This window comes from Falco cherrug, chromosome 7 (genome assembly GCF_023634085.1).
Source record: "Falco cherrug isolate bFalChe1 chromosome 7, bFalChe1.pri, whole genome shotgun sequence".
Classification (NCBI taxonomy): Eukaryota; Metazoa; Chordata; class Aves; order Falconiformes; family Falconidae; genus Falco; species Falco cherrug.
In genome coordinates this window covers 35066033-35082665 of record NC_073703.1, presented here as the reverse complement: position 1 = coordinate 35082665, position 16633 = coordinate 35066033, and the positions used below count along the sequence as shown (strand labels likewise).

Below are 16633 nucleotides of genomic sequence, written 5' to 3'. Positions count from 1 at the left end.
GAATCGGGAATCGGTGGGGAAGAAAAATTCCTTCAAAGGAAAAGAGACCTCCAGCAATAAATAGTTGGGGAGTGCCTTGTGTGCCCTGGGCAAGCTCGAAGGGAGGGGATGCACCCTCTGCTGCACCCTCCTGTCTCCTCAGGATGCACTGCACAGCCACTGTTCATTGAAAGTAAGGCAGAAATATTTAAAAACTTGAAAAGGAAAGCAATTTAAGACTACAAGTAAAAAAAGAGGGGAAAAAAACCCCCAAAACAAAACCCCACAAAAAATAATTGCGCATAACCATGTGGTTGCTTTGGCATTTTTTCCTTCTCCACGTATTATCAAGTGGCATGTGTCAATAAGGTCTGAAGGCATTATCTTCACATCACTAAAAAAATCAGAGAATATTGCAAATGTTCCTGAAACATTCAGAAGTACCCAAAAATGGCTAATCCAGTGCATGGAGCAGGACAGAGGCACTAGGGTAGGGCAAGAATAAAGAAGCATTTTACAGCCAGAAGCACTGCTTAAGGTCCTGCTCCAGCCAGCAGCCGCTTTCATGGTCATTAATATTATTTACTTTTCAGAAACTACTGATAGAACCATTAAATACTGCTGTGTTTCCTTCCCCCACCTACAAATGCTGGTGCAGGGATCAGCTTCTGCATCTCAGTGGAAGGGATCCAGACGCACATGGTTTCCTGGGGATGGCTGCAGGATCACCGCTTGCTTTTGGAACACCCTCCCAGCCACTGCCGGGATTGGGATTTGATGGGAGAGATGTGCCCAAGCTGCCCTGCGACCCTACAATGCAGCGAGTGGACCAGTTTATTTTGAGCTAACACCGTTGTGGTCAAAAATAAGGCAAAAAAACCAAACCCAAATTTTAAAATATATATATTTATGTATACACATAGCTGTGTGTTTGTATATTTATATTTTATGTGTGTATACACACACACACACACACACGTATCTATACAGCTGAACACAGTGTTCTCTACGTGGAGGGATGGGACATAGCCTCCTCATACTGACCTCTTTAAACCCAGATTCCTTTAAACATGCCAAGGCCACTCCTTCCAGGACAATTATGGAAAAAAAAAACAAACCCCCAACATTAAAAACGGAGCTGTTTTCATTTATCTTGAGCCCAACAGAAATGCTGATGTGTTCTGCTGGGTGACACAGCTGCTGTCATGGGGCAGAATCTATTTTTTAGTGCAGGTTTAAGTCTTTTGGGGTATGGTGTGTACTAGAGTAGCCTTCCCTCCACCCCCCAACAGGGATTTAATTACAGAGCAAAGTTCAAAATGGAACAAAAATCATTCCAGCCTCTGGTTATGATGCTTGAAAAAGTATACTTTGAAACACAGAGATACAGATCCTATAAAATTATTATCAGACTGTTGTAATAAAGCTGTAGCTTCGACAATCTGATGCTCTTGGTACTAATGATACCTAACAGGGGGTTTTAATCGCATGCCCCACACATTTGACACATGCTATGAAAAATATGGTATACAGCAGCCAATCTGCAGCAACCACCTGCAGAAGGGCTTTTATCCATGGGTAAATATAAAGTGGTACCTCAAATTCTCCTCTATTTACATCTGTCAATGGCAACTATCACCATTATTTTATCCTACTTTGTTTTCAGGAGAAAACACGTTCAGGAAAACATCTGCACACCCCCACAGCGGTGTCCAAAACAGGGTGGACCTGTGCTGGAATTTAAATTTAAGAAGAACATTTCTTGCATGAAAAGGTTTGACTTATTAATAAAATAATTAAAAAAAAGGGACAAAAGCAGCCTTGTTCCCAATGCTGTGATTCCTGTGAGCGTGACCCAGTGCAGGAGGCCTCCCTCTCGTCCTGGCGTGCCAAGGGACACGCTCATGGTTCACCGCCACAAAATCCTGACGTCAAAGCATGCCATGTAGTTGCAGAGAGTCATTCAAGAGCAATGAAAAAACGAAAAGAGGTAGGAAAAAAAAGCAAAGCAGCCTATGGAGGACACTGAGAACATCAGGACGCAATGCTGAATGCAGATGTTCAATGTGTCCTAGCTCTGAAAAATTATGGAGTGTCTTCTGTTAATGAGGGAACATGCTACTGCACTGCTGGAAAATGAAGTGTCCTTTTATTTGATTTATAAGTGAGGTTTACAAGGGTAAGCCCATGTCTCGATGGGGCAGGGATGGTAACTGAAGCACCAAAAAAGTGACAAAAAAATGCAGCAGTCAATCTTTTTGTTGCTCAAAACCCTCACCCTGCCCTGAAGAGCTCACCCCCTACACAGGCCAGCAACGAGGCACTGAAATTTTACAACTGGTTTGTTTTATAACCCGTGTGCAGAGCAGGGACATTTTATGAGCCCACAGCATCAATGAGCATCAAAAGCATGAGGCTGGTCCTTCAAACCCAAATGCCCTCCCGAAATACTGCTCCTGACACCACCGGGCTTTGCTTCTCCGCACTTGAGCTGATCCACCCGCGGGATACTGAGCCTTCAAGCACCTCTGTCAGAGCCAGGTCCGCATGCCGGCTTCAGGGAGAAGAGCAAATCGCGACAAGCCTGAAAGTTACTTTTTTTGTAAAGTCAACTCTAGGAAGGAAGCTCTTTTCAGTGTTAATAGGATCACTCAACTAGCACTTGGAAATTTAATTCATTAAGATGCCAGAGAAGTATCTACTACTTGCACTACTAGTACTGAAACATAAATACCTCCTCCTCCCCGGGCTGAAATTATTTATCTCGTGCTGGCCACACAAGCAAGCTCCTTTGCCCTGAATGGATGCCACTCGCCTGCAGAAAGAACAGCAAAACCTCCTTTAAATTTGCTTTACGGCTCTGATGCTATCCCACAAATACAAAAGGCACTGGCAATCTGTACCACAAGCTGTGAACTGAGCATATGGTGTTTGCCCTGGTGGTACTTAGCATACTTTTATTATAGTTTTATGCATAAATTTCTTATATATAGATACATAATTTAAAAAAAAAAAAAGATAAACCCTATTCTACTTTTTAGCATCTACTGCAGCAGGGGGTCTCTGGGTTTCTCTGAGCTGCTCACTTGTGAGCACAGCCATACCCAACCCCGTTTAAATCCCTGAGCAGGGAGAGTTGTTTTGCAGCGATGCTGAACCCAGCTGAAACATCAGAAAACCCTCCAGAGGAGCTGAAAGCTGGGGCCACCTTAGCTCCCCAACACGGCCACACTAACAAGCATCAGTTGGCTTAGGAAGGTCTTTGCAAGGACTGTGCAGACTTGATGTAAACCCTTGCACCAGCACCTCAGAGCAATTTGGCTTGCTCATTTTCCTATAGGAAGGAATAAAGGAGAGCAAGGTGGATTATTGGGCTTTTTTAATTCTATTTTTTTTTAAACAGGATCTTTACAGCCTGATTCTGCTGAGTGTTTCCCCCTCACTTATCAAGCACCCCTCCAGAGGAGGCTTTCACTGGCTGCTCCCTGCCTCCCATAGAATCACGAGAAATCGGAGAAAACTCAATTAAGGATTGTGGTTTCCATGATTCATCCAGCACAAAATAGGAAGCATCAGACAGAAACACAGCAGCAGAGGAAGGAAGGAAGGAAAACCACTTCTCCAGGGAGCACTCAACTGCCTTGACTACCAGCCTGGGTGCTCCATCACCCTCCCGCCATGTATCACACTTCCCTCACCAAAAAGGAAAAGTGCCCCAGGGTGACGGTACCAGCAGCCTGCAATCCTGACTCATCCCCACTGAACTTGCAACACAGAGGGGAGCTGGTCCAAAAAGATGGGGATGCCAAAAAGACATCATATCAAATAACGGAGCCAGAGGACATTGATACATAAGGCAGATAAAGGAGGACTGGCAACTTGAATTCCCAACCTCTCATCTGAACCTTCAGTCTCACCAGGCAATTCCACAAGGGAGCCTAATGATCATCACTCTGATAAAAGCTCGGCCCCCTGGGAAGGTCTGCCAGGGTCAAGATACCATGGGCAGCCGCACCCCACACCAAACCTGTGAGTCAGTGCTGGTCCCTCTCCTGCAGACCCGGTGGGATCCACCAAACCGTCCCGGTTTCGCCCAAATTGCATCCCCGCAGGCAGAGAATAAGCGAAAAGTGTCTCACCCCTCTGTGGCAGCAACCAGCAGCCAAAAGCACTTCATATGCCACCAGCCTTCCCTTGCATGCATTTTGGGGTGAGCTCCTGGGGCAAAGCATGATTTGGGGGAAGCAGCTGTTCTCTGCCATAGGTCCTCTGCAGAGCCATGGGGAGATGCCATGGGACAAACCCCACCATTTTTCTTAATCACTTGATGCACGCAACACGCTTTTGAAGGGCTTTCACACCTCTTAACCTGAGTTTGGGTTCACCTCACCCATCACACACCAAGCTCAGGCACAAAAGCCACCAGGCAGGACATGAAGGATGGCGGCAAGGACAATTTCTGCTGCAGACAGCTCTCAAGCCAGACATCATGTCAACAAAGCTCTGTGTATTATCAGCAAGGAAGGGAAGCTCAGCAAGACAGCAATACAGCTCTTCCCAGGCAATTTCATAAAACACTGACTTTCTAATTGAATTTGGAGTTTTGGCAATTAACCCTTCCAAAAGTATATATGCCTGCAGGGAGGAGGAGAAAAAAATAAAAAAGAAAACAACCACCAAACAAACATGTATAATCAGCTGTTAAGAGATTTTAAATGTTTAATTGGCAAGAAGAGGTTTTGGTTGCTGTCTAATTGTTCTGCAACCTAAAAACCAGCTGAGATTATGAAGAGGAAGGTTTATGCAACTGCTGGTGTGCTTGTTTGCCTGCGCGCATCCCCTCCCAACGCTGTTCTCAACCTGTTGTCCACATTCAGCCACGTTTTACCAAAAACTGGAGGTCTCCAAGATCACACTTGCTCTGCAAGAGAGGGATGAATGCTGGCACACAGACATGCCCTGCACACAGCTCCAGATTAAGGTTCATGTTTCAATGGCCACTGAGTGTGAGCTGCACCCAGGGCTGCTGCAACCTCACTGGAAAATGGCTGAGCCCAAGAAAAGCAGAGAAGCACAGCTCTCAAAAAAAAAAAAAAAAAAAAAAAGAAGAAGAAGAAAAAAGCTTTCCTCTAGTTTGCTGGGCACTTTTCTTCCCCTGCCCCATCAGTTCTACCTGGTGGAAGCTCCAGCCTGGACAACGACAGCAACATGCAAAAAGCAAACCTGGGCAAGACAACTAAGTTACTTGCCGAATGGAGAAATAATGGCTTTGAGCAGAGTTGTAGTACTTGGGGTTCTCAGTATTTTTCCGAATTATAACATCTGAAAACCCATAAAAGCCACTGAGAACACTCAACTGAATCTCACTGCCTAAGAAATTTTGCTCAGTTTTGTTTCTCTGCCCATTTTTAAGCTAATGGTTAATTCACATTTCAGAATGAGAACAAAGAAATGCATCTCCTTTAAGATGCCTCAACACTACAAGACTTTTCCCCCCCCAAGCACACCCAGGGCTGGATGCTAGGCTGTGTGTCTGTGCCAAGAGCTCCTCAAGCACTGTATATCATCTTCCTTCTCCTTGTCTGTAAGAAAAACCACCACACACACACACACACAAAAATTAAAAAAAATCCCCCGAACACCCAAACCAGGACCTTGGAGTGGTGATATCACCAGTGATGTTGAAATGACTGAAGTTTGCAGTGCAAATAATCTCTCTTCTCTTTCCCAACTCAGTAAACACTCCCAACATCCATAATTTCATGCAGTTATCCACAATCCTGCCATAATCAGAGACCAAGGGTTAAAATCTAGGCTCCTGGTTTGCTCTTTACAATGTCCCAGAGCTGGGTTGCAAGAAACTGCTCATAAACCCACAGCAGATTGACAAGTACTAAATGCCATTTTTCTAAACTAAAAAAAAAAAAATCAGAGGTGGGGCATGATTTTACCCTGGTACCCAGAGGAGGAATGTGCCTGCTACAAATGCAACCATCACACACATAACAGCACAGAAAGAGGGTTCAGAAATCCCTGCCAGGAAACACTGGGAAGTGTCTGGCTTCTATATAGCTGTATTAAACTGTTCCTCTTAGTGGGTGAGGGAAAGGCTGTGGATGTTGTCTACCTGAACTTCAGTAAAGGCTTTGAAGCTGTTTCCCACAGCATTCTCCTGGAGAAACTGGCTGCTCGTGGCTTGGATGGATGCACTCTCCTCTGGTAAAGCAAAGTCAAAAACCTGGCTGATGGCTGAGCCCAGAGAGTTGTGGTAAATGGAGTTAAATTCAGTTGGCGGCTGGTCCCAAGTGGTGTCCCCCAGGGCTCAGTGCTGGGACCAGTCCTGTTGAATGACTTTATCAATGATCTGGATGAGGGGATCTAATGCACCCTCAGTAAGTTTGCAGAGGACACCAAGTTGCCAGGAGTGTTACAGGACCCCAGCCTGGTGGGGCTGGAAGGGACCTCTGGAGCTCACCCAGCCCAACCTCTGCTCAAGCAGGGTCTCCTAGAGCGGGCTGCACAGCCCAGGCGGGTTTGGATGTCTCCAGAGAAGGAGACCCCACCGCCTCTCTGGGTGGCCCAGCCCAGCGCTCCGGCACCCTCACGGTAAAGACGTTTTTCCTCACATTCAGGTGGAACTCCCCGTGTTGCAGCGTGTGCCCGTTGCCCCTTGTCCTGGCGCTGGGCACCGCTGGAAAGAGCCTGGCCCCGTCCTCTTGGCGCTCGCCCCTAAGATATTTGTAGGCATTGATGAGATCCCCTCTCAGTCTTCTCTCCAGGCTCAACAGCCCCAGCTCTCGCCTGTCCTCACCAGGGAGATGCTCCCGTCCCCCCATCATCTTTGTAGCCTCCGCTGGCCCCTCTCCAGCAGTTCCCCCTCTCTCTGGAACTGGGGAGCTCACACTGGACACCGCACTCCAGGTGCGGCCTCAGCAGGGCAGCGCAGGGCTGTTCCCCCCAGGCACAGGACCTGACACCTGCCCTTACTGAACCTGCCCAGCTCCGCAGCCTGCCCAGGCCTCGCTGAATGGCAGCGCAGCCTCTGCCTGGCTGGTACCACCCGCAGCTGACCTGCCGGAGGGCAGGGGGCTCTGCAGAGGGGTCGGGGCAGGCTGGATCCATGGGCTGAGGCCAGTGGTGTGAGGCTCAACCCGCCCCGTGCCCGTGGGTCACACCAGCCCCGGCAGCGCTGGGGGCAGGGGGCTGGGAGAGGCCTGGGGGGAAAGGGCCTGGGGGGGCTGGGATGGCCGGCTGGGCATGAGCCAGCACCGTGCCCGGGTGGCCAAGGAGGCCAACAGCGTCCTGGCTTGTGTCACAAACAGTGTGGCCAGCAGGGCTGGGGCAGTCACCGTCCCCCTGCCCTGGGCACTGGGGGGGCTGCACCTCGAGCCCTGGGCTCAGCGTTGGGCCCCTCAGCACCAGACAGACCCCGAGGGGCTGGAGCGTGTCCAGAGCCGGGCAGGGGCTGGGGCACAAGGCTGATGGGGGCGGCTGAGGGAGCTGGGGGGGTCAGCCTGGAGGGAAGGGGCTCAGGGGGGACCTTATTGCTCCCTACAGCTGCCTGAAAGGAGGGTGTAGCGAGGTGCGGTTGGTCTCTGCTCCCAGGTGACAAGCGACAGATGAAGAAATGGCTTCAAGTTGCGCTAGGGCAGGTTTAGATTGGATATGAGGAAAAATATCTTCACTGAAAGGGTGGCCAAGCACTGGCACAGGCTGCCCAGGGAGGCAGTGGAGGTGCCATCTTAGAGCTGTTTCAAAGAGGTGTAGATAGGGCACCTGGGGACAGGGTTTAATGGTGGGCTTGGTCATGGTAGGTTAATGGTTGGACCTGATGATCATAAGGGCCTTTTCCAACCTAAACTATTCTATGATTTTATTTTGATTGCAATTTGTTTGGGCCTTTATATGGTTAAGAGATACTCAGCCAGATACCTGGGCAAAATGCAAGCCCTGATGGTGAAGGGTGGGGAAAAGGAAAGGATGGCTACAGGGAAAAAAGACAGACAGAAAGACAGACAGAAAGACAGACAGAAAGACAGACAGAAAGACAAAAGGGAAGTGTGTGAACATGGTGATTTCTCATTTTAGCTCCCTCGGAGTGACATGAGCACAGCTCCCCACACCGGCTTCCCCGCGCGCCTTATGTCAAATCGAAACCTGAGGGAGCTGGAAGAGGAAACTACTGATTTGGGCTGGGTGGGAGCAGCAAACCCAACAATTTCCTGTCTGTGGTATGACAAACCCAGTCTCTGGTATTCGCGGGAACAGCACCGCCGCCTCCCACCCTACTCTCTTCCCCCTCCGACCGGGACCTGTGTCATCAGCTGGACTCTTTTGAGCCAAAGCAGATGGTTTGTAGTGAAAGAATAAAAAAAAAATATTTTTTTTTTCCAAAGAGTCATCACCACTGTGGGTAAAAGTACTAATTGCTGTGATCGAAGCTTGGAGCTGCCTGTGTATGGCTTTTACCTACCGCCGCCCCAAATTCCTCTGGTCATTGGCAGTTCAGCTGAATATTCCACTTAGGCTAACAAAGAGGACATTATCTGAGCCACGATCCTGCAATTTGGTGTGAGCCTACATAGAAGCTTCCTGTTAGATGTAAAGAGCCAGCCCTGCACAGATCAATGTGCACAGCCAGAGAGTATCTGTATTAACAGCCACTTACATATTCTTACTTAAGTATTATTCAAAATGTGTTATTCGGAGGACAAAGACTCTGCACAGGTCACTAGCAAAGGTATTAATCAAGTGGCAATATGTAAATGCAGGGCATGTTAGCAGTTCCATCGGTCTCCTTGAAGATGCTGCTGAAACGGGAGCATCTCTGCTGGGAGCATCCCTGACAGGCAGTGCCTAGCAGCTGCCTGGGTACCACTTCCACCTCAAAACGGCCCAAAAACCTGCCAGTTTCTAGCGCAGGAGCACTCTGTGCTCAGCACCACGCCAGATCCTCTCCAGCCTCTGGGCTCACCATCTCACCTCCTGGCGGCTGTGCAAGTTTTGCTGTTTAAAAACCTGGGATGAGTTTCCCAGGGAAAACTGGAGCAGGGTCAGTGCAGAGCATCAGAGGACTCTTGCCTGCCCAAACTGCAGCAGCCCAAGCTGCCCTCAGCAGCAACCACAGCCACCATTTATCACACTATTTGAGACAAGCACTCACCACCCAGCCTCGAAGGGAATACAAACAGCTTCTTGCAAGCATCCCAGCATACTAAATGGCACTCAGAGTCCTCTTGTGAACGGCATGTATTTGAAAAGCCATACTAAAGAGGGCCCAAGCACTGATTTTGATGCAAAACATCCTTCTCATCTCAACCGACAACTGACAGCCAGATGAGCATCTGCAGATCTTGCAAATGAAGATGCTCAGCTGTCATCCTGGCAGCATGGACTGGAGAAATACCTCAACCATACTCCAGGCACCAAGCACTGATGCTCAAATAAGTATTTCTGGAAAGCGTGCCTACAATGAAACCCTTCCTTTATTTCTCTTTAGCCTCCAACCATTTCTCTTGCCTCCTCTTAACAGCAAAGCACACATTGTCACCTAGTGAGGCCCTACGCAAGTCTCCTTGCAGAAGTCCAAAGCAAAAGCAGCAAGACAGCACTGCAGATTCATCCTGCCTTGTGTTTGCAATAGAAATGGGCTGCATTTCTCTTACATAGCCTTAAGCTGTTTCAAAGAGTTCATTCCAGTTTCAAGGCAAAGAATTTCCCCGGCTAGTCTTACGATGGCTTGGAGCATTTATAAGCACTGCAAAACCTCAAACACAAACTCGGGGAAATCAATGACGCTGCACTTCCTTGGTGTTTTATTCATAACCCTTTAAGGGGTCCATTAAGAAAAAGAGATTTTACAGGGAGAACACTAATATTTTCAATCGATCTTGCACTTAGTACAGCTGCAGTCATTGGCAAGAGAGTACAGGCAGAGTCCATTCGACGGTGAACAGAGCCCCTCAGGTGAATCCCAGGCACATTTGCAGGCTAAAACCAGCAAAAGAAAAGAGCTTGATGTGCTACAATATGCTATGTCACCTAAATCAAAACACTTTGCATGTGACAACTGCCCTGCCAGTCCTCAGGAGACATCCCGCCCTCTCCCAGATGATGGAAAGGAGATAGCGGAGGAGCTGCCAAGGGGAACAATGGAGTTCAAACCCGTTGCCCAAACTCTTATCCAAGATGTGATTCACAGAAGACCCCAAGGCCTCAGAAGATGTCATCAGTGCCTGGCATTATCAGCTGCTCTCTCTGAAGGCAGAGAGCTTGATTTGACATTTAGTCCCAGTGCAGCTCGTGTGCCCGTCCTGGCTTGATAAAATGGGGACACCAGCGCACCACCAGGCAGCACCTGAGCCATCCTCCTGCCTTGGCTCGGCCATGCAGCAAGTGCTAACACCTTCTGATCCAGAAGGACTGCTGTAATTGCAAACCTAGCTGGGTTGGTTTCATTCACTTCCCAGTTTTCTTCAGGTACAAACCCCTAAAGGTGCTCACTTCTCCACCCAGTGCTCCCAGCGAGCTGCCATTGCTGGAACTGGCTGCCACGCATATGCTGCCTGTAGAAGACACCTAGGGAGAAATCTGCATTTCCACTGCAAAACTTCTATCCACAGACTTTTTGAGTCTGCTCAGTGCACATTTAGGTCAACTGTCTGAAGCCATTCCTCTGCCAACCAACATTTGTCCCCCCCTTCCCTGATTCTGTGAGCTATTATTTTATTCCGACTACCGTACAGAGCATTGCCCAAACACAATCCCGCATTTAATGTTTACCCTACAAAGCTCCGTTTCATTTGTGCATTTCAAAAAAGCAGGGGTTTTTCTTGCATGTGTTTAAAACAGCCTAAAGTTGACAACAACAATAACCTGCGTTCACTTCCTTCCTTCCTCTACTCCCAGTGATTTTAAGCCTCATTTTTTGTTTGTAAGTCAATAGTGGCAAAATTCCTAAAAACCCCTGGGTAAGCACCAGGAGTTTCCAGTACAGACCCCAACCCACACAGACCAACTAAATGCTACTGCTCTTAAAACCTCAGCAGGTTTTTTTGCCTGTTTTTCAGAGATGACTCTGCCAAGCACAGGGCACGTTTAATTAATCAAGTGGTTTAATCCAGCAGGGTGATAAATAACAGGGGAGTGATCAGGTCATTGCAATTCACTTGAGTAACCAGAATCCCTATCTGCTCCTTGGGTTTCTTCCAATCCCTGCCTGCATTAGTGACAGATTTTAATTGCCAATTCCCAAATAGGCCAATTGCAGCGACTCTGCACAGGCAAGAACTGAATCGACAAGATTTACTGATATCCCTAATGGCAAGGCTGCAGGTAAGAGACTCTCTTGTGTTCTTGCTCTCAGCATGCCACCCCAGTCCTCTCCAAGGCAAAGGGCTATTTACTGCGATCATTTTCTCCTACGAGCATCAGAAAATACTAACGTTAATCTACACTTTCCCTTTTCCAAGCTCTCCTTGCTGCTGGCAGAAGGGAAGGCATTTCTTCCCCCTGCTTACTAATGGTTGGAGAACTTCTACCAGCATCCTGCCAGCAGAGCAGGGCCAGTTTGCTGCAAATTCACAGCAATGCCTTAAATATCAGTGAAACTCTGGGCAGCCCACAGAAATCTGCTTTCCCTGCCCTCTGGCAGCACAAAGCCTATGTGAGGTTTGTCCCAAATGATGGAGCCAGCAACCCCCTGCCCAAGGCACAAACCCCCTTTCCTTCCTCCCCCTGCAATGTGCAAGTGGAGCAGTCCATAGGAGATCTCAGAGCTGCAAGGAAACTTGATTTTTAAGAAATTTCCTTAAAACTGTCAGCAAAAAATCCGCTTTGCAAATGAATAATTTTTGTAATGCTGGGAGTTGTTAAAAAACACCAGCAGGGACAGAGGAACGATGGGGAGGGACAGGTTAAAAACACAGAGAAATGGTTTCAACATGGAAAAATTGCAAAATTAATATATTTGGAGACAAAGCAGCAGCAGAGGCTGGATGAAGGAGGGCATTGAGGAGGCACACAAGGGTAAGAAGCAAGCCCTGGCCCACCCTGCTCTGCTAAACCTGACCCCGATAGCCTGGCAGGAGCTCCAAGAAGAACCATAAAAATAATGAGAAGGCTGGAAGAGCTGACATGCAGGAAGATGAAAAGGAACTAAATACGTATAGCTTGGCTCACTGACAAAGGCCAAGGGGAAAGGGAAGGCAATAGCCGGAGATATCTGCAGGTCTCAACCATCCCAGGGAGGGGGGCACAGGGGCTGAGCCCCCGGGGAAGCAGCATCCCACTCCCTCCACTGGGGCCAGCACTGCAGCCACTGCATTCCTTCCCTCTAATACAATCCCTAATTTAACAAGTGGAGAGGATCCGGGCAAACGCATTTCGGGGGGGGAGTGTTGTGCATTACATCAAGCGCTAATTTAGGTCCTCGCTGGGCTCTGTCCCTGTGCATGCGCCCAGCTTTCTGCACACAAGCTGGCCCCAGCTCTGCTTCAGCATCTGCTGGCCCCAACACCCAGCTCAGCTCAGAACTGAGGGGAGCGTCGCTTATTCATTTGTGATCAACAGGTTGGGTTTTTTATCATTTCTAGAAAGGTTTTTTTTTTTTCCCCCCTAGCCACTGACTCCTCAACTTCAGCTGATCTTTCTGCAGCTCCAGCATAAAAATTACAAAAAAACCCAAACCAAACACAAACCAAACAAATTTTTGGAGAGTCAAGGCTATCTCCAGCACGAGACCCTTTGATGCGAGCACTTGCTTCCTTTCGAAACAAGCATATTTATATCCATCTCTTCCTTCCTGTAACTTCAGATAATTAATAAATCAAAACCTAAGCATGGTGGAAGCTGGTATTTTCAAAGCCACACGAGGGCTTTGCATTGAACCGGGACTTGCAGGCACAGCTGACAGGTCCACTACTCCCACAGCCGCAGGCAGGCGCGGGGCCCTTGCAATGAATATTTCATTTAAGCAGTTACAGTCATCAGCCCAGTCTATACCGTTGAGTAAACACACCCGAGCTGATATAAAAAGAGCTGATAAAAAAAAGCCGGGGTGGGGTGGGGGGGTTGGCGGGGCTGAGCTCCCCAGGGCCGGCGGGTCAGCCGCTCGCTTTTGGCAGGGAGCTCGTCCAAGCTGGCTCCTCCGCCACAAAGCCATCCCAGCGGCTTCGGCCGTGCGTTCCCACGCGTCCCAGACAAACGGGCTCTTTGTCCAGGTATGCACCCAAAGCCACCGGACACCACGGTGTTCCCAGCCTCAAACCCCCCATCCTGACCCACACCACCCCGTTAATCACCCCATGCTCGCGAAGGGCCCTTGGAGGTGCTTTCCTCATCCAAAGCAGCGCTGAACCAGCTTTAACTTCAGAATTCATTTTTTTTTCTGTAAACTGGAGAATACCCATAAAAACCCGCCCCGCTCCCCCTCCAGCACCCTGTAAATGAAAACGTTTCACAGCTCTGTATCAAACCCTGCTCTGTATCAAACCCTGCTGGCAAAGCGGCCGACGGAGGGGGGGCTGAACCCCACCAGCTGGCAAAGGGTCCCAGCGTATGAAAGTCTGGCTGGTTTGGCCCGAGGCAGTTGGGAAACGCAGCCCCAGGGCGCTGGCTGGGAGTGTGGGGGCTGTGGGGGTCCTGCCACCCATGGCACTGGGGGCTTCTGGGGGCAGCTGGGAGGGCGCACGGGGGACAGGGGCAGCTTAGGGCTGGGCTGGGGTGCTATGGCAGGGGCTGCACCGGCATGGTGCTGGGACATGGGGCAGGAAGGGTGCTGGGATGGGTGCTAAGGTGGGCAGGGTGCTGGGTGCTGGAGCACCGCACTGGGGCAGGGTGCTGGGTACCGGGGTGCTGGAGCAGGGTGCTGGGTGCTGGGGCAGGGTGCTGGAGAACAGCACCGGGGCAGGGTGCTGGGTCCTGGGGCAGGGTGCTGGGGCAGGGTGCTGGGGCAGGGTGCTGGGGCAGGGTGCTGGGCTGGATGGGGGGGTGCCAGGGGACTCACCCAGCTTCTCGACGAGGCGCAGCATGACGCCGCCGATGTGGATCTCCCCGGTGACCCGCAGGGTGACGTCGCGGCCCAGGTCGGTGACATGGACGCTCAGCTCCCACGTCCCATCGGCGTAGCAGCCGTCCGGCATGCGGATCCCGTCCAGCGCCATGGCCCCGGCCTCCTGCGCCCCAGCCGCGCCTCAGCGCCCGCCCGCCGGCACGGCTCGGCTCGGCTCGGCTGGGCACGGCGCGGCACAGCCCGCCTCCGCGCCCGGGGGGTGGGCTGGGGGCGCGGCGGGGCGGGCTCGGGGGGTGCAGCGCTGCCCGCCGCCCCCAGCCGCTGCCTGCGGGGCCGCCGCGGGAGAGAAGGGGCGGGCGGGGAGAGGAGGGAGGGGAGGGGAGGAGGAGGGGGAGGGGGGGAGGAGGGGGAGGAGGAGGAGGAGGAGGGGGATAATAATTAAAGGAAAAACGCGCCCCGCGCCGCCGGGCCCCTTGGCCTTTTATGGAAGCGAAGGACGGAGCAAGCGGGGGCCGCTCCAACATCCGGGACTCTCCGGGGGGCGGCCCGGCCCGGCCCGGCTCGGCTCGGTTCGCTGAGCCTGCCCGGGGAGCGGCCCCTGTGGCCGGTGGGAGCCCCGTGTCTCAAACACGCGTGAGTGCTTGGAGCGCCTTTCCGTGGCAGCCTTGCCCGCCCTGCTGCTGCCTTCAGGGTTTGGTTTCTTTTGTTGGGTTTTATATATATATATATATATTTAACGCTGCCCATTTAAAAGCCCTAAATTCATAAACAAAATATTTCTCGTTCAGCAAAGCCCTTAGCTCAGCATCACAGCCCAGGGCCCATGCTGTGCCTGCGCTGAGGCTGGGCGATATGTTGGTTCCCTCCATCCTCATCATCAGCCAAGCTAGGAAATGGGAACTGTCTTTAAATAAGGGTCTGAACGGGCACAAATGGAGAAAAAAAAAAAAAAAGAAAAGAAAAATTCTCTGCTTCCTGTAGCTCCCCACCCAATGATACATACATCCCGCCAAGGCCGCTGGGCTTCCTGAAAAACCGTCACTCGGAAGGCGGTGCGTGGCGAGGGCCGGCGCGGTGGTCAGCAGTGGTGGGCGGGATGTCCCCAGCACCGAGCCAGGTGGTGGGATGTTTCATCCCGATGCCACCGTGCTGGACAGTGGGATGCCAGGCGGTGGGACGCCATCCCGATGCCACCATGCTGGGCAGTGGGATGCCAGGTGCTGGGATGCCGCATCCTGATGCTGCCATGCCAGGCAGTGGGATGCCACATCCCGATGCCACCGTGCCTTCCCCGCCAGCCTCTGGGATGGCTCTGCCAGCCCAGGGCTTTCTCCACGAGCGCCATTCCCACGTCCTGTGCTGCAAAGGGCAGTGGGAGCTTTGCCATCGGGGAGGCAGCAAAAACTTCTTAATGGGGATGATAAAGGTTTTGCCACCTTTTTGCTTTTGCTGTTATAATGGAGATATTTACAAAGGGCTCCTCCTTTGTTTTCCCATATGCATTAATAAAAAACTTCCCGAGCTTGCTCTGGGCAGCATAAACCAGGTTTTACCCGCGAGCAGCGCGGGCGATTTGGGCTGACTTGGCCAATGCTGCCAGAGGGAAATGGGTAACATCGCCCTGACTGATGGGAGGATGGGCAGCAGAACTCCACCCCCCCAAATCCTCCTGGGGCCTTAAGCCCTGTCAGTGTCACCCCCATTTCATCCCCCCAAACTTGGAAACTGGACCATAATTCACAGGGTGATGGTTTGGGAGGGCAGGGGAAAGCCAGTCTGTAACAACAAAGCTTTTGCAGATTGTATCACCGTGTTCTTCCAGCGTAAAACAATAGGGCAATAAATAGAAAGGGTTACTCTCAACCCGAACGTTTTGGATGAGGTTCCCAGCTGATGCAATTCAATACGGCTCCGCCGGAGCTCGTAACCTTTTAGTACAGCTGATGGCATGCTGTGAGGTATAGGCTGCTGGCTTCTTGTGCTCTTCAGACAAGTTACAGAGTTTCTCTTTCCCTAAGGATGGGGAAAGCCACTCTCTCTGCCCTCTCCATCCCAGCTGGTGCTGGGTGCTGCCATTCCTGGGGCTCCCCTTTCCTCCCAGTGCCGCTGCTGGGTGGTGGGTGTGCGGAGAGGCAGGCAGCGTCAGCTCTGATGCTGGCTCGAGAGGCAAAGCAAGGTCAAAAATGCACCGGCCGCCGTGACTCTTGCGTCAGAGGCAGCCAAGCATCCCCGGGGCTCTTCCCACTGTTTGCAAGAAGTCCTCACTCCTTACGAGCACAATAGCCAAATAAGGTGCCGAAACGCACAGCCGCTTCCATCGGGACAGGGATGATACCTACCAGATCTGCCTGCAGCACAGCTCCTGGCCCGCCGCTCCTTCTGCCTCCACTCTGCAGAAACCGGGATGATTTTCCGATGAAACGGCTCAACGGGCATCTTTCGGAAATCAGCAATGAACCTGAGTGGCTCCTTCTCTGTTGTGGGTTTATTCGACTTGTTTTGCCCCCTTTTTTTATTCATGACCTTTTTGGGGGGTTTAAACTGTTATGTGCAGTTGTTGAAACCAGCTGGCTTTCCTGCTTGGCTGCTGCAGGTCTGCCGGCAAGCCGGTCGGACTGGCTCTTTCCAGGGTGACCGGCCATG

General features: G+C 51.0%; 1 protein-coding gene across 4 annotated transcripts in view; it reads right to left on the bottom strand.

Annotated features, from left to right (window-relative positions):
- The window catches only part of FERMT2 (FERM domain containing kindlin 2), a 52029-nt gene extending 37702 nt beyond the window's left edge, over positions 1-14327 (bottom strand). For 2 of the 4 annotated variants that reach the window (XM_055716235.1, XM_055716236.1), the window contains exon 1: positions 13985-14326. In XM_055716235.1, coding sequence (XP_055572210.1) covers positions 13985-14141 — 157 coding nt within the window. In that variant the 5' untranslated portion in view covers positions 14142-14326. Of the gene's footprint in view, positions 1-13984 lie in introns of all 4 variants that reach the window. The other 2 variants (XM_055716234.1, XM_055716237.1) reach the window with 2 other exon arrangements.
- Positions 14328-16633: the final 2306 nt, after the last annotated feature.